General features: G+C 37.4%; 1 protein-coding gene across 3 annotated transcripts in view; it reads left to right on the top strand.

Moving 5' to 3' along the window:
• LOC150101214 (rho GTPase-activating protein 45-like) overlaps positions 1-25,202 on the top strand; it is a 519,012-nt gene that overhangs the window by 98,815 nt on the left and 394,995 nt on the right. For all 3 annotated transcript variants that reach the window (XM_090401286.1, XM_090401287.1, XM_090401288.1), the window contains one exon: positions 13,596-13,878. In XM_090401286.1, the coding sequence (XP_090257412.1) occupies positions 13,596-13,878 (283 nt within the window). The remainder of the gene's footprint in view (positions 1-13,595; positions 13,879-25,202) is intronic.

The following is a 25,202-nucleotide window of genomic DNA, read 5'->3' as shown; positions in this document are numbered from 1 at the left end:
CTGTCCTCAGATTTGGATGCTATCTTGGGCATCAGAGAGCCTATCATCATTGCCGGTGACTTAAATGCCAAGCATCCCGCCTGGAACATTCGAACTATCAACAGGAATGGCCACATACTTGCTAACTATACAGGATCCAACAGCGCGGTTGTGGCAGGACCCACTGAACCTACCCATCATAATACGTATGGCACTGCTGATGTCTTGGACATAGTCACACTGCAGAATGTGAGGCTCCAGTACAGTTTAATGACACTAAATGATCTTTCATCTGATCGTAATCCAAGAAAAACTGTCCCCCCCCCACACACACTCATTCATATCATGGGAAAGGTTGACCAAAGTACTCCTGAAATATATTGGTTAGGTTAGGTTATAAAATCCAAAGAAGAAATTGAAACTGCTGTTAAAGACCTGACCCAACAAATTAACACAGCTTTTACAGCAGTCACTACTTCCACAACTGCCCTCAGGCCCAACCACTTGCCTGAAGATATCATGAACCTGATCAAGGAGAAAAATAAGGCTAGAAAAAGGTTTCATAATACCTGTGCACCATAAGACAAACGAATCCTGAATAGGTTTAATTCTGCAGTGAGAGATGCCCTTAAAGCACACAGAAGTCAACTTTGGGAAGAAAGATTGACTTCTATTTCTCCTGACAATCGCTCCATTTGGAATCGAATCAGAAAGATCAAAAACAAATATCTTCCCCCCTCCTCTCCAAACAGATCTGGGCCTCATCCACACCGATGCAGATAAAGCCGAAGCAATAGCAGAAAACTCAGACAAGCAATGTAAACCCTCATATGAACATCTAGACTTTAATCACATCTATAGGATCCATAAACATGTCAGATGTTCATTAAAATCTTCTGTAACCTGCTCCAATCAAATTGAACCCACATCACCAGCAGAAATATATGATATAATCAAGAAATTAAAAAACAAAAAGGCTCCTGGACCTGATGGCATCGCCAACAAAGTGATAAAAGCTTCTGCCTTTTATAGCTATTATACATCTGACCAACATAATTAATTTCATCCTCCATTTCAAACATTTCCCTTCCTGTTGTGGAAGGAGGTGGATATAATTCCAATCCATAAGACCGGAAAAGACCTGCACCTGCCTCAAAATTATCAGCCAATCAGCCTCATCTCAGATTTGGGTAAAATCGCAGAAAAAGTTATTCTTATCAGACTCCAAACCTCCGTACACAAGTTAAACATTCTTCCCAAAGAGCAGTTTGTGTTTCATCAAACCCATAGTATCACACAACAGATACATAGACTAGTCAAATACATCTCCATTGGATACAATTGGTATCAGTGCACTGGGGCTGTTTTCCTTGACATAGCCAGTGCATTTGATAAAATTTGGCATTTTGGATTACTGCATAAACTGATCTCTACTGGAATACTATTGGAAATGTTTCACCTAATTAATGGTACAGTATCAACACAGAAATGCATCTTGGCTGGAGTCCCACAAGGATCCTTACTAGCATTGATTCTGTTTTCCATATACGTGTCTAATATCCTGCACAATCCATTGTCATCTATCATGGCCATCTATGCGGATGATACAGCAATATTACTCAGATTTCTACAGCCACATCTTGCCATCAAAAAACTGCAAGAAAACCTACTACTGATTGAAAAATGGTTCTCCAAATGGAGACTGCAAGTGAATCCCCAGAAGAGCATAGCCATGCTATTCACCAGAAGACCGATGCTTCCTAAAGGGAACATCTTCCTGTTTAACACAAAAATCCCATGGCAAACAGAAGTCAAATACCTTGGTGTACTACTGGACAGAAGGCTAACTTTCAGCTGCCATACCAAGGCTCTCTGTGTAAAGGCATCAAAAGCCATTGCCCAACTCTATACCCTAATCAACAGGAACAGTAAACTAAACACCAGAATCAAACTACTTATCTACAAACTGGTGGTTTGTCCTATACTCACGTACGCATCTCTAGCTTGAAGCCATACCACTAATACTAATATTCTCAAATTACAACGAGTGCAAAATAAATGTCTACGAATGATCCTAAATGCTCCATGGTTCATCAGAAATGTGCAACTCCATCAGGACACAGATATCCCCTATATTTACACTTTCTTGCAAACTATAGCAACAAAGTTCTTTTCAAAAGCATCTGTACACCCCAACAAACTGGTTCAACTAGCTTCAAATTACGAAGCAATGGATTATTTCAAACATAAAAGACCAAAAGCCATCTTAAACTCCAATTCTGATGTTTAATCTCCAAGTCCGCTCAGGGCGAGCAATTGGCTCATAAATTTTTCCACTCATTGTGGAAAGGGACTATGGAAAGCATTTTGCTTCACCCTTTATGTCAGAAATGTTAATCATTAATTAAAAATTTCAAACTTCACCAATGTACGAATTAAAAAATTCTTACAGTCGATGTTGTACAAATTTCAATTCATTGCTTGCAGTCGCAGTTTGATTTAAAGTGCTTGTAAGTGTCTGTTCAGTAGTGGGTTTTGAAGTACATTGTTTTTATTATAAAAACAATTTATGTTCATTGTTCATTTCTTCATCAAAAATATTATTTAGATTTTCCCTTTAAACATGGACAAGTGGCAAGAAAAACTTTCTAAATTTAAAATTGATTCTACATCTCAGGGAAAAAAGTGCAGTGCATCAGTTAGTAAAGCGTAAACGAGCCATTGAAAGTGAAAATCTCAATGCCGGTCCTTCCCACTCACAAGAAACTACTTGTGACACAGGTAATTCGGATAAAAGAGAAAGTGATGCTAATTATGATTCAGATTCAGGTTTACAAGGTTCTAAAAAGATCAAAAAATCATATAAGCAAAAATTCAGAGAAGACTGGTTGGAGAATCCCATTCTTAAATCATGGATCAGTTCAGGTAAAAGTAAAGGACAAACTGCTCATTGTAAATTTTGTGATAAAGGCATGAATGGTAGCAAAAGTCTAATGATTCATCATGGAAACACCCCAAAACACAAGCGGAATGTAGAATCTAAAAGAAGCACACCAGGTATAATGTCATTGTTTAAATCCAGTTCCAAATATCAGTTGGAAAAACAAATTAAAGAGGCAGAATTAAGATTATGTGTATATGTTGCAGAACACAATCTGCCTTTGAGACTTATGGATACTCTTCCAACTCTTTTGAAAACAATTGCCCCTGATAGTGAAATTGCTAAGAAAATACAGTGTGGACACACTAAATGTAACTGTCCTATAAAAAATGTTCTGGCTGTAGATTCACTCAATGAAATCTCGAAAAAAACTTCATAATACTTATTTTTCTTTAATTATTGATGAGTCAACTGACATTACAGCAAATAAATCTCTAGCAGTTGTGGTTCGTTACTATGATGATTCCACAAAATCAGCAGAGAATTCGTTTTTAAATATCATTGATGTTAGTGACGAAACAAGTTCAGCTTTGTTTGAAGTTCTAATAGAATTATTCAACAAGCTGAAGGTGCCTCTTGTAAACTTATTAGGCTTTGCTGCTGATAATGCTTCAGTTATGATGGGAAACATTCTGACATTCAGGCTTGCCTTAAATCATTAAATGAACATTTATGTCTCCAGATGCATATGTCACAGCTTTAATTTATGTGCAGCTGAAGCATATAAGAAACTACCAAATTTATTAGAAGAACTATGTGCAGATATTTACAATTTCATACAAAAGAAACCGAAAAGATTAACAGAATTTAAAAAAATTCAGGAACTATCAAACTTAAAACCACATAATTTGCTGGGGTTGGGTAAAACTCGTTGGCTCTCAGTGCATGATGTAGTGCAAAGAATAGTAGAACAGTGGAATGCTTTGGTTTCATACTTTATCTTGAGCACAGTAGAAGATGGAATTGAGCAAGTCAAATCAGTTTTAACTGCACTACAGTTAAAACCCTTAAGGCATATTTTCTCTTCTTAGCATTCATCCTACCAACAGTAGTAAATCTAAATTTAGATTACCAAGGCACTGAATATTGTCTTCATCTTCGAATTTCATCAGTAGGAGATAAAATGATCATGAAATATTTCATGAAATCTCAATATGTTACAAATACACCAATTGAAAAGATAAATCCAGCTGACAATGGTTCAGTTTTTAGACATAGCAAATGTATATCTAGTAGTGAGAGTGGAAGCCCTTCCGATGAGTTTAGATAAGAGTGAAGTTCCAGAAAGAGACATAAGACACTTCAAGGTGAAATGTTTGTCCTTCTATGTTGAGCTGTAGCCAAGTTTTCAAGTGAATAAATGTCCAAAATCCTGTATTAAAAGGTTTAGCGATTCTGAATCCTGAAATGTGCAAATCAGACTGTTTTTACAGTATAATGTCACTTGCTGTAAATTTTCCTAATGTTATTGAAGAAAATAGTTATGAAGACCCCAATAGAGAATGGCAACTATTGAAGACTGTAGAAGCATTGGAAAAAGGTCAAGAATTCATGGTTTTTTGGAATAAAGTTTTTGAAATGAAAAATGTGGTAGGAGAAAAAATGTTTCCTACTTTTAACATTAAAGCTGTACTGTGCCTCCCTCATTCATCAGCAGCAACTGAAAGAATATTTTCAGCAGTGACAATAACTAAAAATAAAATAAGAAACCAATTACAAACTCTCTTGATGAATGGACTCCTTTTGACAAAAGAAAAATTGAAACATTCATCAGCTACAGACTTGACTATTTCTGAAGTATTAATGAATTTAGCAAAATCTGTTAAAAATAATGAATAAATACTTCCAGAGTTTTTCTTGTGAGTTGTAACCCCTGTAAATAGCTTATTAAATAACTGAAAATTTAATGTTACATTAGTTACATAAAATGTTACATAAAAATCTAGTACTTTTTTTTTTTTTTTTCAGATTTAGTACCTTTTTCCTGCATAAGTTGGTACAAAATGTTTTTGCTGGGTGGTCACCCTGTATCAGACACACATTCATCTCTTTCAGCTTGCTCAATTATGTGAAATTTCGTATTTAAATCATTAAACTTGCTAGGTTCATAAGATTTGTGTTTGTTTGAAACAGATTCCCGAGGTAAGGCTTTGACTAGTTATAAAGCTTGTACTCATATTCTTTGTGCCTTCGTTGAATAGAATTTTGCTTTCAATATATGAGGCCGGTATGACTTTAGTTCAGGTATCTTTTGAGGAAAGTCGATTTAAAAACTTTGCTTCTGGAACAAATAGGGCCACACAACTGGAACTTAAATAAAATTAACAAATTTATGTAAGTCACATGGATATTAGATCCAGCATTATTTCGAAGCCGAATATAGAAACTATGAAAGTTTCGTAAGGTAAGTTGACCAGAGAGCTTACTGGAATATTCTCCCCGGCATTCACAAGTGCCTTAGTATGGACTACTTAGAAGACATAGGCACTGCCCAAGAGTCTATATATTCACCTTTTATTAGTCCATTTTGATAAGGTTTCACTGACCTGACAGCTGTTTCGATCTGGTTGGTTCTCCTCAGAGATCAGGTAGAAACCTTAAGAGAACAAAAACTCTTGTTCAGTACTAAAGAACTTGAAATGTCAGAGAAATGTATTTTTTGTAAGAGAACTCTCGGTCGGTGTGTAAAAGTAATGACTAAAATATTTTTAGTAATTACTTATCTTTATTTTAGTAATTACTTATCCGCAATGCAAAATTATATAATATCAGAAAATATATCAGTGAAACCTTATCAAAATGGACTTATAAAAGGCGTACGTAGTGTAATAAAGTGTAGTAGGCATACGCTTACCATGAGTGATTATTTGGTACAGAAAAAGATGTGAAATTTCGTGCTAATTTCACAATCGGCGAATATATAGACGCTTAGGCAGCGCCTATGTTTTCTATGTAGTCCATACTAAGGCAACTCGTGAATGCCAGGGAGCATATTCCTGTAAGGTCAACTTACCTTATGAAACTTTAATAGTTTCTACATTCGGAGTTGAATTAATGCTGGATCTAATATCCACTTGACTTATATAATTTTGCATCGCCGAACTGAAGCCTTTTGGCTCTTTATTTTAGTAATTACTTTTACGCACCGACCGAGAGTTCGCTTACAAAAGATACATTTCTCTGATATTTCAGTTCCTTAGTACTGCATGAGACTTTCTCTCTTAAGGTTTCTTCATTATTTCTTCTGGGTCTGCCTCCCACTGAGGGGGGGGGGATAAGATTACAGGGGAGTGAGTGGAGAGTTATGTCTTAGGAGAGCAATTTGAGTCTCCGGACTGATTGGTGTTTTCTGGCATGGCTTCTATTGAGGCCATGTCGGTGAATGCTTTTCCTTATAATATGAGCAGTTCTGTTCAGTGGCAAGGTGAGCCTGTCACTGAGTGGAACCATTGCTCAGTTGGACGATCCTCTGGTCACTTATTCGGAGTGGTCTGAGGATTGCCTTATTTTTAGAGCGGTTCTTTGCTTGTACAGTATCTCTGAGAAGAACTAACCAGTTCGAAACAGCTGTCAGGTCAGTGAAACATAATCAAAATAAACTAATAAAAGGCGAATATATAGACTATTGGGAAGCACCTATGTCTTTTAAGTAGTTCATACTAAAGTATGGACTACGTAAAAGTTGTTACTCAGGAGCTGGACTATAAGTAGTCCAACTCGTGAATGCCCTGGAGTGTATTCCTGTAAGCTCTCTGGTCAACTTACCTTATGTAACTTTCATAGTTTCTGCATTCTGCTTTGAAATAATATTGGATCTAATATCTATCCACTTGGCTTATATAATTTTGCATTGTTAAACTGAAGCCTTTTGGCATTGTTGTTTCTTTATTTATTTTAGTAATTAACAAATTTATCTATTTTAGAATTACAAATGAACTCTATTCCATCCTTAACACTGAACTATGGACCATTTTATTGACAGTCTGACAATTCAGCCAAATATATATTATATAATTTAATGCTTTTTGGGGACTCTACCGCATACTGGCCCTTTTATTAACAGTGACATGCTTATGGATGCAATTAATTTACAGATTTTTTAACATTCAGTAATTGTGTTGCATGTTTACTCTAGCATTCAAATAAGCTTAGTTATTTTATGAAAATTGCATTTTTACTATGCCTCTTGTTAAGATATTTACTATAACTATTTTTAGAATTTTAATTGCTTAACATGAACCTGTTAAGTTTATATGTTCACGCCACACTGCATCTCACACGAGTTGTGCCTCAAGCAGGACCACTGTATTTTAGTGGTCCTGCTACAATAAATTTTTGCTTTGTTTGCAACTAGTCAGTATGATGTTCATTTCAGTTGTTTCTAATTACACTAAATACTCTAATATTATAGTGCACTCTCAGTACCGTCGACAGGGTGTAGCATAGAGGCAGCCTGCCTCACTGCACGGCTTAATAAGGGCGCTTGTTCAGCCATATTGCGGTATGCGCCATTGCTAAGCTAACAATTCCTGTTAGCATAGAAAGTGCGGAAAGAAGATTTTTCCAAGCTTAAACTGATTAAAAATTATTTGCAAACAGTAATGACCCAAGAAAGATTGGTTGGTCTAGCAACTATATCAATAGACGCAGACAGCACTTATAAACAGTTTTATTGTGCGATATCCCCCTAGAGCAAACATTTAATTAATAATATTATATAATCGTTTTGCATTAATGTTTCTCTTGAAATAAAAGCAAAATAGCAGTTGGAGATTTTCTTATATTTTTGTCTTATAATCCATCAGGGGTGATTTTGCTTGCATCTTCTCAGTATAGTGTTTGTAGGAGAAGATGTATTTCACTATATACCTTTTCACTACTGAACTACAATATCAACCAAATGCTCAAACAGAAAGTACTCACAAATTGTCGTGTCATGCATTGAAGGTCAAGTACAACATGAACTTGTTAAGTAAATCAGTTTAGACATACTGGCCACTGAGTTACAAACCTTTATGTAGATGAACATAAACATGACTTACGTAGCATATATGCACAATACTTGGTCATGTTGTTACCACGTGTTCTAAAAAGCTATTTAAGAATATAATAAATTTAGTTTAATCCTTTATCCAAGTGTGAGCAAACAAAGTTTGCGCCTGAAAGTATCTTCAGGACTGGGTTAAGGTGGTACACACCAGGGCAACTCGTTGCAAAGGTGGAGCAAGCTAACAACACTCCTATCTCAGTATCTCCTATAATGCAAAACACATCTCCTTGCGGATATGTCTAATGTTATGCATTAAGGGAAGGGCCACTACCCAGACTAGTTTCGACCTTTATTGAGGTCTCTTCAGTGGGAGCCAGGCCCAAGTGGAGACAAGCGGAGATATCAAGCAGAAGCATTAGCAGGTCATCTCTACCTATAGGAATTGCCAATTGGTGTGCCACCCTTTTTTAATAATTTACTCTGGATTTAGAGAAAGATGTTGAAAGTTTATTTTTCACTTGGTTAGAGTATAATAAATTTAGTTTAATCCTTTATCCAAGTGTGAGCAAACAAAGTTTGCGCCTGAAAGTATCTTCAGGACTGGGTTAAGGTGGTACACACCAGGGCAACTCGTTGCAAAGGTGGAGCAAGCTACCAACACTACTATCTCAGTATCTCCTATAATGCAAAACACATCTCCTTGCGGATATGTCTAATGTTATGCATTAAGGGAAGGGCCACTACCCAGATTATAGGAGATACTGAGATAGGAGTGTTGGTAGCTTGCTCCACCTTTGCAACGAGTTGCCCTGGTGTGTACCACCTTAACCCAGTCCTGAAGATACTTTCAGGCGCAAACTTTGTTTGCTCACACTTGGATAAAGGATTAAACTAAATTTATTATACTCTAACCAAGTGAAAAATAAACTTTCAACATCTTTCTCTAAATCCAGAGTAAATTATTAAAAAAGGGTGGCACACCAATTGGCAATTCCTATAGGTAGAGATGACCTGCTAATGCTTCTGCTTGATATCTCCACTTGGGCCTGGCTCCCACTGAAGAGACCTCAATAAAGGTCGAAACTAGTCTGGGTAGTGGCCCTTCCCTTAATGCATAACATTAGACATATCTGCAAGGAGATGTGTTTTGCATTATAGGAGATACTGAGATAGGAGTGTTGGTAGCTTGCTCCACCTTTGCAACGAGTTGCCCTGGTGTGTACCACCTTAACCCAGTCCTGAAGATACTTTCAGGCGCAAACTTTGTTTGCTCACACTTGGATAAAGGATTAAACTAAATTTATTATACTCTAACCAAGTGAAAAATAAACTTTCATCAGCTATTTAAGAATGTTGCAAGTAGGTAATGAATGGTGTTGATCACAATGGGGGGGGGGGGGGACTTTCAGAGTATGATAAAGGTGTTATTGTGGATGCTCGTCTGGCTGGAGCCACGATTTTGAAAATATCAGAGCTGACTAGTTCTTCAAAAGGTGAGATATCCCAGGTGTTTAGTCAGTGGAAAAATAATCGACATTGGACTGTAGTCCTAAGACAGTCTGTCAGGATGAGATTGCCATCGTCTGAGAAGGCTTGCACTTGAGCTCTGTCTAGCAATTAACCACAGCATTTAATGAAGGCTGTTCCTGACCCATATCTTACTGAACCATGTGCAGGGAATTGAAGAGAATTCGTATTGGCATTCACCAAAGGAAGTCCAAAATGGTATAAGTTTGGTATAAAAGCCGTGCATCAGCAGATTGGCAAAATGAGTGCAGGTCAAGTAATAATCTTCAATTACAGTGATGCAGATTCAAAAGAAGAAAGGGTGCATGGCAGGATGATATTGAATTTATACAGCTACTAAGATGTAATTACCTGAAACAGCATATCGTGGATGCTACCAGGATTTGAGAGTGCTGGATAAGAGTCAGAGGAAGAACAGTTACAAAAGGATAACTTTAATCACTAATGATAATGATGGATGTGAAAAGTGATGGAAGCAGAGAAAATAATTGAGCTATTGAGTCATTTTGTGCAAGGTGGAATGTATCATCCAGACAGAGATTTTGAAATTGCTGCTGTTAGAGACTTATGTGAGAATTGAAGTAGGTGATTTTTTCCAGTAGAGGTCATGCCAGTAGAATAATGGTTGACCAAATCATTGTCTCTTTGGCATACTGTTTGAAATGTATTATTGCTTGTCTCTGTTTTTATATATATATACTAGGGGGGGCTATTACCCCCTGGCGCCTATGGCGCCCAACCCCCCCGTGTTCCGGACTGGTAGGCCGGTTCTCCTTCAATTCTGATGACTCGAATTTTGAAGACTCGACACTTAGGGTTTCCCCTGAGTGTCAAGGCTTCAAAAGCGGGGTAACGTCCCCTGAGTTCCAGATATAACCCCCCCCCCCACCTGAGTTCCACACTGGTAGGCCAGTTCTCCTTGAATTCTGATGACTCGAATTTTGAACACTCAGGGTAGCCGCTGAGTGTCGATGTAGCCATTTAAAGACCAATTAGTATCTCAGGACTGGTGGTTAAGGCAGTGGTTCTTAACCTTTTAGTAGTTGCAGCCCGCATACGTATCCTAAAATATTTTTGCGGCCCTCCCCCTAGCTTGTAGTAACATAATAATAATAATAAAACTTTTTTTTTAAAAAAATGGTGGTTTTACTCACTGATTGTAATGACAAAAAAATCAGAAAACAGTAAACAACTTTACTTAAATATTACTGTAAAAACTTTACTGTATTTATGTTTAGGAAATCAAGTAATGTTCTTTGTTACTCATTTTATAAGTTGCATATTTTAAGAAATAACAAATCAATATTACAGCACTGAAAATTTAGAAAAGTAATTGCACTTAAGTAGCACTTAAAAATGTTAAGTTCTATGCATTTGTACTAGTATTGTTTAAAACTTCAGAGAATCACTTCCAGTAGGCAAATGTCATGACTTGCAGTGTTGCCAGCAGCAAAAAGTCGACTTGTGGTGCCACCACCAAAGAAACTACTGCATTAAACTGCATGATTCAGATTACTAATACAGAACGATACAAGTTTGAAACAAACTAAAATAAAGAGCAAAAAATAATTATTTTAAGAGATTTCGAAATTTTAAAAACTATAAATTTTCCTTGGCCTTCTAGGTGGTCGCAGTCCCCCTTCCTAGTTAAGAATCACTGGGTTAAGATATTGGGTGGATAGGAATAAAATACTCCATGGTTGACAGCATAATTTTGTGAAAGATAGTTCCTATTTTACCTTTTATAATAGTGATAGCAGAATTGAATAAAGGAAATGACTACATCCTGGTACTGCTGGACCTTGCAAAGACATTTTGAGAGAATATCTCATGGAAATCTATTGCATAAATTGAAGCATATCAGAATGAATATGAAGCTGGTAGCATAGTTAAGGGATGGCTGACTGACAAACATCAGAGGGTAGTACATGGTGGAGTCTAGGAGAATTCGAGTAACTAGTGGAGTGCCTCAGAGTTCTGTACTGGGGTCACATCTGTTCAGTTGGGTATACTAACAATATAGTGAATGATTTAAGGGAATATTCAGTTTTTTTGCTGATGATGCTAAGCTGGTAGCTAATCATCTTTATCATGCTAATAGTTGATAAAGGTGATTAGACAATTTGCAATATGATTTAAATAGATTGGCAGTGTAGGTGAAGGATAATGGATTTCAATTTAATGTTGTAAAATATAAGATTATGCACTCAGGGATGAAGAGATTACATGCTATGTATTTAACTATGTATTGTTATTATTATTACTATTACGTAACACCTCCAGGGAGTTCAAAGACTCATTGAGGGAGGGCACCTACTCTACAACTCTCCATCTCCACCAACTACAATGAACCACAACTACCTTCATCTACACCAATGCCATCTACCGCTGACCACTAGTATTTTCACAGACAATCACAAACATCCATGCCCACACTGGGATTTGAACCCGCAACATTTTGGCTGGAGAGCAGATATGCTAACCACTCAGCCAACCATGTTGGCAAGTTATATAGTTATGAGTACAAAATGGTTTATTATTCTTTTCCATTGACCTAGCTCCCCCCCCCCCTCAATACACACACAATGGAAGTACTTGCATAAGCAATATCAGACCATCACCCATCCCAACAATACGGCATCCTCAAAACACAACTGGGGATATTTGTTCAAATGAAACATTCCCTGCTGCTGAACTCTGAATAAAATAGACAATATGCAGCATGTTCCTCCCCCCCCCATACCTCCTGCAACAACACACATAATCATAGTAAAACTCTTCCTATTTCTTATATTCAGAGTATATTAGAAAAGATAGCTAAAATTCTCTTCAAATATAAATTTTAAAAGGGGTATGCAGATACTGAAAGTTTGGCACACATTGCTATAGAGTTTCCATCTTACTAGATACTTTGAGTTCTCTTTGCTGGACTGTTCGTATTTTTGTTTAACTGATGCAGAAGTTGAAATCAGGAGGGATTTGACATATACAATAGAATCTTTGCTAAACCATACAAATCGATAAATTTCACTTCCTTCCTTTGCATATTGTGTCCTCAACATTTTGGGATATTTAGGAGACACATTGCCAAAATTGTTAGGACAACATAACGAATTCTGCGAATGTTGTGAAGGATACTGAATTGTAGAAATAAAGAGATTCTTGTTCCATTGTATAAGGCTCTGATTAGGCCACACATGGACTACTGTGTGCAGATTTGGTCATCTGGTTTACAAAAGTATGAAGAGGTGACTGACTAAGGTAATTTCTGATATCTCGAATGCAAAATATGAGGAAAGGTTGAGAAGATGCAATTTACAGTCTAGTGGATAGGAGGAAGAGGGGTGATATGATAGACCTACAAGTTAGTAAGGGGTTGTTATAAGATCAAGTTGAAGAGGTTTTACAGAAAATATTGGGAGATCAGGGGAAAACCAGAGGTCATCCCTGGATGCTGTATAAGGAAGGCATGAGTAGAAGAGTGAGAAGCAGGTTTTTTTGCATGCAGATTTGGGAATGATTGGAATGCCTTGTGTGAGAGGGTGGTGTTTGCAGAGAATTTGAGTGTATTTAAGGCATGGTATGATGAGCCGTGTGTATGACAAAAGGACCTCCTAGATGGGTCTTTGACTCCATAGGATCTTATAATAATATTCCACCCTTCAGACCTGCCTAGAAGAATAGTGGTTGTAAAGTTAGTTCTTAGCTGATGTGGAAACCTTAAGTCAAGTTTCCACAGGTTACTATCAGGTTTGGTCTATTATATATGTAGCGGCTGATCTGTAGAATAACCATTTAAATGCTGTACCTAAGAAAAGAAATATTGAGTGTTTGCATAATGTCTGAGATAACTTGAAAACATCATTTGTATTTATCCAAGGCTGTTGTCATGTTTGCCATTGTGAAAGTGTTAGAAGGATTTGGTTTCTGCAGATAGTCTGGACTTACCCAGTTCTGTATGCACAGTATGGCAGCTTGAACATTCCATCAGCATTTTAGATGCTGCATATTATGCAGTATATAACTAGGACTAAACTTTGGTAATCTGAAGGTCTCCAGCTCTGAAGGGAAGATGTTTGAATCTTATTCAAATTAGTGTGTACTTTGAATTTCATTCCTGTGAATCTGATTTTATTATTTTCTATTTCTTTTCTATAGGATACGGTTGTTGAAGGTGGTTTAAGTCATATTATCACTTCAAAAATGGAAGGATCTTCAGTATTGCCAGTTAGGGGTCATAGCCGTAGTGATAGTGCTGCTAGTGCCAATTCTTTAGGTGCAGCTGGAGCTTCTCGTTCTGTTTCAATGAATAGTGTAAGCAGTGATGGCTCTTTGGAAAGTGCTCTTGTAGAGCAAGAAGATATTATTGAATTAACTCATGATGTCCGCAGTTTTAAAGAAGCACTAGGACGACTCAGAAGGATATTTCATCCAGGCAGAGGTAAGACTTGTTTTAATTATCATATCATTTTCTAGAATGTACCTCAAGGATTCAGTAGAATTAAGATTTCATTACTAGATGCTTTCCTCTGGTGTGATGTATTGCTGTTTCTTCTTGTTTTGTTGTTTGCTTTTCCATATGTTAAAATTGGCATCAACTATTTTCAAAATTTTATATGCCATATGGAATTATAGGCTAGATAGGGAGGATTTTTCAGAAAAGAGTGCCACTATTTTAAATGTAAATTGGTTTCTGCAGATAGTCTGGACTTACCCAGTTCTGAATGCACAATATGGCAGCTTGAACATAATTTCCATCAGCATTTCCATCAAATGTAAACATATATTGAAAAAATAATGACACAGTGGTAACACCAACAAATATTTTGAATGATCAGAGTTTACAATTTTTTATTTGGAGTGAGCAAGTGCAGTGTGAACTTATTGCTTGCTTAGCAAGCATTCATCATATACCTTAGCTCTTACAGTATATGATCCAGCATTTCTGGAGTAATTTTTTATAGTGTTTTAAAGTTGCCATGGTTTACAATCTACCAAGTCAAGACAGTGTGGTCACTTTCACCAATTAGATGCAATGTGGTCACCTTGGTTATGGATAGCTCTTCTGATTCTATGACCAGATCCAATACTCTCTCACACCCCTAGTGCCCTCCATCACATTCTGCCTGAAGTAATTATCTCTCATTAGGTGTATAAATTCCATTTCCTTCCTTCCATGTGAAGGAAGGAAATGGAATATGAAAAGTTCTCATCCTAACAATGAAAAAACGAATTTATAATTTCAAAATTATTTTTATTTTTCAACATAATCTCCCTTAAGACTAATACGTTTATTTTAGTGATGCTCCAGCACCATTATCCCATCCCTGTAGTGGTTCTCAGTAAGATCTGCATACCCCTCTACAGCTGCAATCACCTCTTGATTCGAAGAAAAACGCTGACCAGCGAGGAAGAGTTTTAGATTTGGGAAGAGATAGAAGTCAGGGGGAGCCAAATCTGGGGAATAGGGTGGATGTTCCAACAATTCATAGTGCAGATTCCTTAATTTTCCCATTGCCAAAACACCTTTGTGGGCAGGTGCATTGTCCAGATGAAAGATGATTTTTTTTCTTCTGCAAACCGGGTCTTTTCTCATGAATGTTTTCATCTAGTCTGGTTAAAAGATCAGAATAATATTCCCTGGTTATTGTTTTACCCTTTTCAAGATAATTAATAAACATTAATAATCAATATAATTAACAAATGTCTTTAACATCCCAAAACACCGATGCCATGACCTTTCCTGATGGAACTGCCTTTGTCTTCTTTGGCACTGAACAACTGGCTTCTTTCCACTGTTTTGACTGCTGTTTGGATTCTGGTGTGTAATGGTGAATCCAAGTCTCATCCATAGTAATCAATCAACACACAAAATCAGTTTTATTCCTGTTAAAACGGTCCCAGCACTCTTCAGAGATTTTCATGTGATTGCGTTTTTGATCTACTGTGAGCAAGTGCAGCACCCATCTTGCACAAAGCTTTTCCATTTGCAATTCTTCATGCGAAATATATCGCACACATTCTTTTGAAATGCCTATAGTCTCGGCAATTTCATGCACTTTGACTCGCTGGTCATCCAATACCATATCGTGCATTTGATCAATGATTTATGGTGTTGTTACACTTTTTGGACGTCCTTCATGTGGATCATATTCAAGGCTTGTATGGCCACATTTAAATTCTGCAGCCCATTTCTTAATTGTCGAAAACGAAGAAGCGTGCCCATAAACTTTTATGAACTTCGAATGAATTTCTTTTGCTGTCAAACCTTCTTTTACAAAGACTTTTATAACTGCACAATACTCAATTTTATCCATTTCAAGGGATACAGATAACACTTTTGCTTCAGACAGCTGTATAAAAAAAAACTACTTGATAGAATGATTTGCAGTTTCGCATGGATGCTTATGATAGATGTAACAACTTAGAAAAAAAAAATTGTGTCAGTAGTGTTGCCATCTATGGTTGAGGCCGAGAACTATTCCAACCACCCTCATACCGCATAATAATAATCACTCGACCTATACTCGTACTAATTTGGCAATGCATGTTTTCCAGATCATCCATGGAACTCCCTAGTCTATAGTAAAAACCAACTGTATATTTTGTCTTACTACCACCCTCCTCCCTATCTCATATTCTTTCTGGCCACAATTCGTCTTCTATCATCAGCAGCATCGCTCCCCCATCCTGAAAATACTAAACCCTTCGCATTCTATCCCTGTAACAGCATCATCTGCTGTTAACCATGTCTCACTAATGCCTATAACTTTTGGCAAGTTGCTCTAACCAAATCCAAAAACTCTTATTCCTCTTGTTCCTGATACTTCTAGCATTAGTATATTGAAACTGCAGCATCTCTTTTAGCCCCACCTACCTTTACTACCCTATTCAATATTTTTTCTTGAGAGACTAAATTTTGCACTTGGTTATTCTCACACTGACTTGCCTCATGGGTGCCTTCACACAAACTCGCCTGCTTCCACCCTAATTGCTTAAATTTTCCTGAATTTGTGTTTCAGCATTTTCTGTGAATAAAGCTCTCTCTCTCTAGACACCTAACACCAAAACTATTTAGATGCAGTCCATTAGCATTGTACAAATCCTTCTTTTCACCTAATACCGACCACATATCCATAAATCCTACAGCATTCTTTCTGCACAACCTAGTACAGACTTGTTAGTTAGCAATGCCCTCCTCCTCAGTTCACCTCTATTATAGCATGATAGAAGACTTACAATCTTCACCTTCTCTCTCTTCAGTTTTGCCTCTTCTAACAACTTCTTTACATCCTCTCTCATAGAATACTTCATGCCTGTCAAATCATTTGTGCCAACTAAGGCAATCATTTCCTTCCATATTACTAATTTATTCATCGTGCAGAAATCCAGTGACATCTCTCCGTTTTCATTTATATTTCCTATACCTTCTTTTCCTATTATCATTTCTCTGCCTGTTCAATCATTTTAGCATTTTGATCCCTTATTGTTATAATTATATCTCTAGGATTTGTGTCTTCTATTTTTTTTTTTTTTTGTAATATATCATTATTTTCCATTAATTCTCCTTATATTGATTGTTCTCATCTTTGGTTCTTATGAAGTTGCATTTGTTCTCCTTCTTCTAGATGTTGAGTTAGAACTTATTCCAGTGCCTGACTTTTCACTATTGCCCTGGTTCTCTAATGAAAACAGTTGGAGCCTTGTTTAAGCAGACAACTGTGCAGCCAGCATGAAATCTCATCATGTTGTGCCATCATATGCATTTGTGGTTTAAGCCAATAGAGTACAATTTGGTCAGGTAAGTCCCAATTTGCCAGCTCATCGTTGTTTATTAAATACCTAGCAGATACCTACTGACAGGGTGTACCACGTGAAGGTGACAGTTGGACGTTAGGTCAGAAGCCTCAGTCAGTTCTCCACATTCCTGAAAGGTGATGGTCAAGTCTCCTTCCAGTTATTTGGCTTTCTCTTAAGCAGCCCTGTCAGAGAATCTGTATTCCAAAAATCTGAGGGAGAGAGTTATTTGAAGATCAGCTTAATATTTATGTCTCTTTATGCTACAATATATGGCACTATATTAGGGCCATATATTGTAGTTCTGTGTGTTGTCATTACAGTTTTAATCCATTCCCACTAAAAACCGATTATCACTTTTTGCATACTGTAGCAAACTCTTTGTACTCTGAAGATGCTGGCTATAAAACCAGTGAAATATTTGCAACTGAATAAATAAATATCTTTATTTTTGTGTTGTGAATTAAACCTAAAATCTCAGACATTCAGTAATGTGAATTCTTATTTCTTGTTCTTCTAAGGTATTGGTTAACTGTATTAGTTCCATCTTGATTTTGTTTGTCTTCTGGGTCTTTTTCCTGCCAATGTTTCTGCTTATTTTACTAATCTTTCCTCTCCAGTCTACATGACCAATACTACCTTAGATTAACTCTGCTTACTTTGTCTTGAATGATAATAATGTCAAGTTCTTTTCTCACATCTTAATTTTTAATATGGTTTTGCCACTGTAAAGTATCTCATTTTTTCATGCCAGTAATTTTTCTCAGAACTGTTATATCTGAGGTCTTATTTTGTGATATCATTTGATATCACAAAATAAGACTTTCTATCATAATATGATTCATGTAGTTGAAAACAGGGGTGATAGTGTGTACTTTTTTTATATATTAAATTTACATATTACAACCTCAGTACCTCTTATAATTCTAACTGCTTAAAACTTAGTTACACTAAGAATTGTAGAGTTTTGGAAAACGTTTCTCTTAGAAACATAAGCCTTTCCAGAGCTACAAAACTTAAATACAGAACACTATTTTATATGCTAATAGTTCAGCATTTTGGTTACCTTCTCTTGTATTCCATATACATTTATTCAGCTGGTTACTCAGCATACCAGCTTAGTTTATTCTGTTACATGTTTCCATATTGAATTTCTCATCAAGTAAAAAATATGATCCTGAAAACTGCTACTTTGGTCTGAACTCAACTTATTCTTAAGTTTCTCTTCCACAGTTGTTCTTAGCCTCTTCTGAAATATGTTTGCATAAATTTTTCCTGGAATACTCACTAAAGAACTTTCTCTGTAATTCTCACATTCAATTACACATTCCTCTGTAAACGAATACTATGAGAGCACTTCTATAATCATCCAGAATTTGACCTTCTAAGTAATCCTAAATTATGCATTGTAGTCACTGTAAAATGCTTCCATATTTGAGGATGACTGGTTAGACATGTTTTACTCCAGCTGCATTTCAGATTTCTGACAGCTTATTCTACCTCCAATACTTTTTTTTTTATGATGACCCCCACACATCATGAAAGGTCACAGGACCTATAACACTACAGTGTTGAGTGGGATAGTGATTAAGGAGAAAGAAGTATCCCATTGATATATGTCTTAAAAAACTAGAAGTTGTTCTCAATGGGAAAAACAGTATGGAGGAGACTGTTCTAAAGAGGTGGACAGAATAAAGAAAGGTAAGTTTGTTTCATGTATGTTTGGAGTTGGACAGTGTATGGATGTTGGCTAGTGGCTGCTCTAGTTCTTACATGGTTAGAAGAAAGTGGAGTAATAGTCGTGGCCAGTTCAGAGGAGCAATGTCCATGAAAATACATATAGAAAAGGCACAGTGCAGAAACAGAGCATCTATGGGAAAGGGACTGAAAGGGAGTCTCCAAGGGAAAAGTCGCCTATTAAGCAAATTGTCCTCTTCTGTATATCATCAAGAATTCTAGGGAGGTTTTGGGTGCACCACCCTAAATGTAAAAATAGTATTCCAGGGTTGGTCAGATCTGAGACTTATAAAGTGTTAGGAGTTGAGAGGAAGTAATGTTTTGAATGGAAAAGCATACCAAGATTTTTATAGGCCGAGGAGGCTATGTATTTGATTTGTTTGTGCCAGAATAAACTGGATGTGAATCAGCCAAAGAACAGAAAGCTGATCCCGAAAAAAAATTGGAACATTATCAAAAGCAAGAGGGAGTGAAGTAGGATCTTTCTTGCAGGTAATAAGGCATGCCTAAGTTTTTATGGCATTGAAATTTACTAAGTTATCTTCACCCTATATATATAGGATGTTGAGGAGATTAGTGTTTCTCATTCATTATTTATGAAGATCTCGAGGCTTCTGTTATTTGAGTGCTACAGATTTTCTTGAATGAGGAAGAGGAATGAAGAGTACTATCATCAGCAAAACTGTGAATAGGATTTGAAGTTAGAGAGAGGAATCATTGATGTAAAGGAGGAAGAGCATGGATTACAGAATACTGGGGTACTCCAGCATGGAGAGAGAAATCTGACAAGAGGAAGTCATCTATCATGACATGACATGAATGACCAGTGAGGAAGCTGGCAATCCAATCACTGAGTGTAGGAGAGAGCATAAGCTATTAGCTTACTCAGGATGCCTTAATGCTGGACACAATCGAAACCTTTGAAATATGCTGTTGAAATATTATTATCCCAAGACCCCATGGAGTCAAAGACTCATCCAGAAGATCCTTTTGTCATACACACAGCTCATCATACCGTGCCTTAAACACACTCAAATTCTCTGCGGACACACTGTCAGGAAAGGCATTCGAATCATTCACAACTCTTCTTGCAAAAAACCTTCTTCTCACTCCCCTGCTCACACTTTCCTTATACAGCTTCCAGGGATGTCCTCTCACCGTTTGCTGTAAAACCTCTCCAACATTCATCCTATAACAACCCCTCACTAACTTGTAGGTCTCTATCATATCACCCCTCTTCCTCCTATTTCTACCAAACTCTGTAAATTGCATCTTCTCAACCTTTCCTCATATTTGACATTCCAGAGATCAGAAACTACCTTAGTAAGTTGTCTCTGGGCCCTTTCCAACATCTCTTCATCCTTTTGAAAACCAGGGGTCCAAATCTGTGCATAGAAGGCCATGTGTGGCCTAATCAAAGTCTTATACAATGGAACAAGAATCTCCTTACTTCTGCAAGCCAGTGGCTTCTGTATCATTCCCAGAATTCTTTGTGTTGTCCTCACAATTTTGGCAATGTGTCCCCTAAATTTCACATCCTTATCCACTATCATTCCAAGATCTATTATTCCTCCACCTCCAACAGTATATCCCCACCAAGCATCAATTCTACATCACGTCTTTGTTTCCCAAATTTTAAAACCTTACATTTTGCAACATTGAACTCGCATCCCCATTTCCATGGTCATTCACTCAATTTATTCAAGTCTTCTTGTAAGGCCACAGCATCTTCTCTACTCTTCATAATTCATTCCCAACTTTGCATCTTCTTCAAACAACTGAATATCCATATCCAAATCTTTGCCAATATCATTAACATATAGGAGAAACAGCAATGGCCCTAAAACAGACCCCTGAGGCACGCCACTAGTGGCTTTCCTCTTCCAGGATATTGCTCCCCATACACAACTTACTGATACCTATCAGATAGCTAGTCTCTGATCTAGTGCACTAATCTAATATCCAACCTCGTCTGTCTAGTTTGACTATCAACTTATTATGTGGTAATCTATCAAAAGCCTTTGCGAAATCTAAGTATATTGCTGTGTATCCCTCTCCTTTGTCCAAGGAAGTCATAGCCTTATTGTAATAAGTAAGTAGATTACTAAAACTTGACCTCCATTTAGCAAATCCATGCTGTTCATCAAAGATAATTCCATTGTTGTCTACCCACTTCTGGATCCTAGTTCTCACCAGCTTCTCCAACAACTTAACCACACCACCTGACACACAGATAGGCCTATAATTTGATGCCTGAATTATATCGCCTTTCTTATGAAGTGGCACAATCTTGCACTCCTTTGTAACTTGACCGAGTGTGAGACTCATATTAAAAAAAATATGTCAAGGCAAATGTCAACTCCCTGGCACATTCCATCAGAATATGTGGTGATATATTATCAAGTCCTACAGCCTTATTAACATCAAGTTTGCTGAATTCCCCATACACCTCTTGCTCACTTACAGTTAGTCTCTCCTTCCAATCATCAAGTGCTCTCAATCTCTCCATGATGTCACATTCTTGTGAAGAATGTGACATCATGAAAGAAAGACCTTTATGAACTGCTCATTTCGTATCTCCACTATATCTTCTGCAGTAGTTGTCCTTATGCCATTTTCTCCAATCAGTGTCATCTTTCTATAATCATTCTTTTTTTGCTTGCTACATATCGAAAGAACTCCCTAGGATTATTTTTGGCTTCATTAGCTAACTGCTGACTCCAAGTCTGCGTGGTTAGCCGAGTGGCTGTGCACTTCGCAACCATATGCGTGGGAAAGGAGTGTCCTGGGTTCGATTCCCATCGCTGATGTGAGGAGCTTAAGGATCTTTCTGAGAGATAGCCAAGTTAGCCGGTTCTTGAGCGTTGACAGCAGGGTTTTTCTCCCTAGTATCTGGGGTTTTCCTCCCACAAACAGGCAAACTGGCCCTGTGAACATGCACACGGATTACAGTCAGGAATACTTAAGTCCCAGCCATAGGCCTGATTCATCAGCTATGCTGGTCCCGAGCCCAGATAAAATTAGCGGGGATTGAGATGGTGGTGTACCTTCCTTTAAAAGGGACTCGTGGCCTTTGTATCACCATATGAAAACTAATTAACTGTTGACTCAATTCTACACCTGCAAGCTGTCTCCTGAGCTCTTCATAATCACCAGCCTTTTAGTTCCACATGTACCCCTTCTCTCACAGAGGTCTTCACACTGCTGGCAACCACCCAGGTTGCCAGTACTGTGAGGTAATCACTTCATGACCACTGTCACCAACTGGAGGGTGGTTTGACACCTCATTTATAATCCCATCCTCTGATGAGATGATCAAATCCAAGACCCTCAATCTTCATGTGCCCTCTTTTGCATACTGTCTGAGGTAGTTGTTCCTCAAAAACTCAAGGAATTCATTTTCTTTACTTCCAGTTGCTATCTCATCATCCCATGCCATAGTTAAAATCGCCCATAATAATCACCCTTTTCTTATTTGCTTGGCTAATTTGATTATACATTTCATAGTGACTACCATCCACATTACCAGATCTATAACAACATTCAACTAAGTATTTCATTCTATTCACCTCTGTCTCACACCACACTGCCTCAAAACCACTGGCACTATTTCCTTCTTGCATCTCTACTTTGTTGTATGGACATAACTCTTTCTCTATCATCTATAGTACTCCTCTCTTCCTTTTTACCCTTTCTATCCTCACGAAACACCTCATACCCTTACATCCCCATTCCTGTCGCCCTCATCCAACCATGTCTCACTTATTCCAACAATTTTTGGGTTAACAGACTAAATGAATGCAGCCATTTCATTGCATTTTTGAAAATTATGGAGACAACTACCGTGTTTGAATAAAAACTTTAGTTTAATATAACTAAAATCTACATTCGACGTTTAGACCTTTATGTCAAGGTCTTCTTCTGGAGCATACAGCTATACACAGAAAACAAGCTACACTACAATCAAACTGGTTTGTTAAAGATACTGACCAACCGCTACAACAATTGTCGGCCTGATCTCTGGTGAAAAAAAATAAAAAATAAAATAAATAATAATAATATATATATATATATATATATATATATATATATATATATATATATATATACACACACACACACACACACACACACACACACACACATCAACGCTAGAGTCCTATTATTAGTGTTATCTGTTGGTTGTAGAATTACATTGGGTGCAACAACAGGTATCTATCTATATACATATATTAACATCATGATTATACTTGTACATTCCAGCCTGTTGGTATGGAATGGTTTCTAATACTAGCTGAATATTGGCTAGAGTCTTGACTTATGCTGGATCTGATATATTAGGTAGGCTGAATGTGTGCCATCCAGATCCTTGGTATTTTCATGCCATCTTTGTTGTTTATATTTGGGTGGTTTATCAGACTTCACAGGCTTCCTTAAATTTCCTTTCATACCAGGTATTTTGTGTGGTGTAAAGAGCGGGTGCTTTTCCAGTTGATTTGGTGTAAGGTGTTGAGCACGTGGTCTGAGAGGGCTGCTTCACCATAATGGTTATATTTAATATGTCTACTGTGTTCTTTCTTGTGTATAGGGATTGTCCGTCCTGTTTCACCAATGTACGGTAAGTTACAGCTGCAGCGGATGCAATAGACACCAGGATGTGCTAATGGGAGGAGAGGATCCTTAGAGGAGTTGAATATTGTTTTAAGTTTAGTGGGTGGTTTAAAGGTGGTATTGAGGTTATAATGTTGTAGGATTCTGTTGATTTTTTTCTGATAACCCTTTGATGTATGGGATGGCTATGGTTTTACTGTAATCTAGATTCGTTTTTGTTCTTGTTTTATGGAGTATTTTATTAATAGTATTTTTGTTATAGCCATTATTTATAAATGTGTCGCTGATGATTTTTAGTTCTTGTTTCAGGGCTTGTTGGTTAGAGCAAATTGTTGTAGCTCTGTTTTTAAGGGTGTTAATGACTCCATATTTTTGTGATGGGTGGTGGTATGAATTAATATCTATGTATTGGCCAGTGTGTGTCGATTTTCGGTAGACTGTGAAGGATAGACTGCCTGAAGGAAGACGTGTGACTAGTGTGTCTAGGAATGGGAGCAAATTTTGATTTTGATTTCGATGGTAAATTGTATGCGTTCTTGTTGTTTGTTCAGGTGGCTAAGGAATGTGTTTAGCGTTTGTCGCCTGTGCGGCCAGATCGCAAACACGTCGTCAGCGTATCTAAGCCTACATATTTAAGTTTCTCTTAAGCTTACACAGTGATCCGTATAAGCTTAAAAGAAAGCATTTCATTTGCCTTGTTTCCTACACTTCTAGCATTTGTATACAAACACAGTAGCTTATTCCTGGATCTATAGCTAGTTCCACTGACACCACTTATTTGGTGTGACTTCTCAGGGTCATTCATTTCTTTTCTCTTTATTCATCTTCGAAACTTCTTCAGATCAAACTGTGTTCCCACATCCCCTCCCTTTTTGTCTACACATGCATTCACATCCTCTTGGAGCATCTATCTTTCTCAAGTTGTGTTCCTCTGTCCACCCTGAGCCTCTCTGTTTCCCTGTCTGTCTTGCACACTTGTTCTCTCATTCTCTATACTTTTTCCACTCACTTCTTCATTCGCAACCACCTCTTCAGTCTCTCATGTCTTACTCTCCCATTCTCCCACCTTGCTTACCACTTGATCAGATTCATTCTCTGCACTCACTTCTCTATTTTCCAGCAGCAGTCTCTCCAAGCGACTCACACCAAAACCACTCAAATGCAGTCCATCGCTCCTATACAGTTCACTTCATCCTTCAAACGCATTCCAGACATTAACAAACTGCACTCCTTTCTCCTCGCACATTTCTGCTAACATATCATTCATAATCCTTGCTCTCCACCTCATCTCACCACTGTCATACCTGGGTAACACACTTACTAACTTTCCTATCACACCATTCTCTTATCCCTCTCAACTACCTCTTGATATCCAATCTGATGTGTTCTTTGTTTGCAATCAAGTCATTTGTACAACTGCCAACTCTTTTACTTGCTCACTTCTCATATCTAATGCCTCAATAACTACTCATTCCACCTCCAATAAATGGGCAGTATATGGATGTTGGCTAGTGGCTGCTCTAGTTTCTTAGATGGTTAAAGAAAGTGGAGGAATGGTCATGGCCAATTCAGAGGAACAATGCCCATGAAAATACATATACCTATGGGAAAGTGACATAT

The sequence above is a fragment of the Typopeltis vanoorti genome, chromosome 12 (assembly GCF_054136105.1).
Source record: "Typopeltis vanoorti isolate ZY-2024b chromosome 12, IOZ_Tvanoo_1.0, whole genome shotgun sequence".
Classification (NCBI taxonomy): domain Eukaryota; kingdom Metazoa; phylum Arthropoda; class Arachnida; order Uropygi; family Thelyphonidae; genus Typopeltis; species Typopeltis vanoorti.
This window is presented reverse-complemented; position numbering and strand designations above follow the sequence as displayed.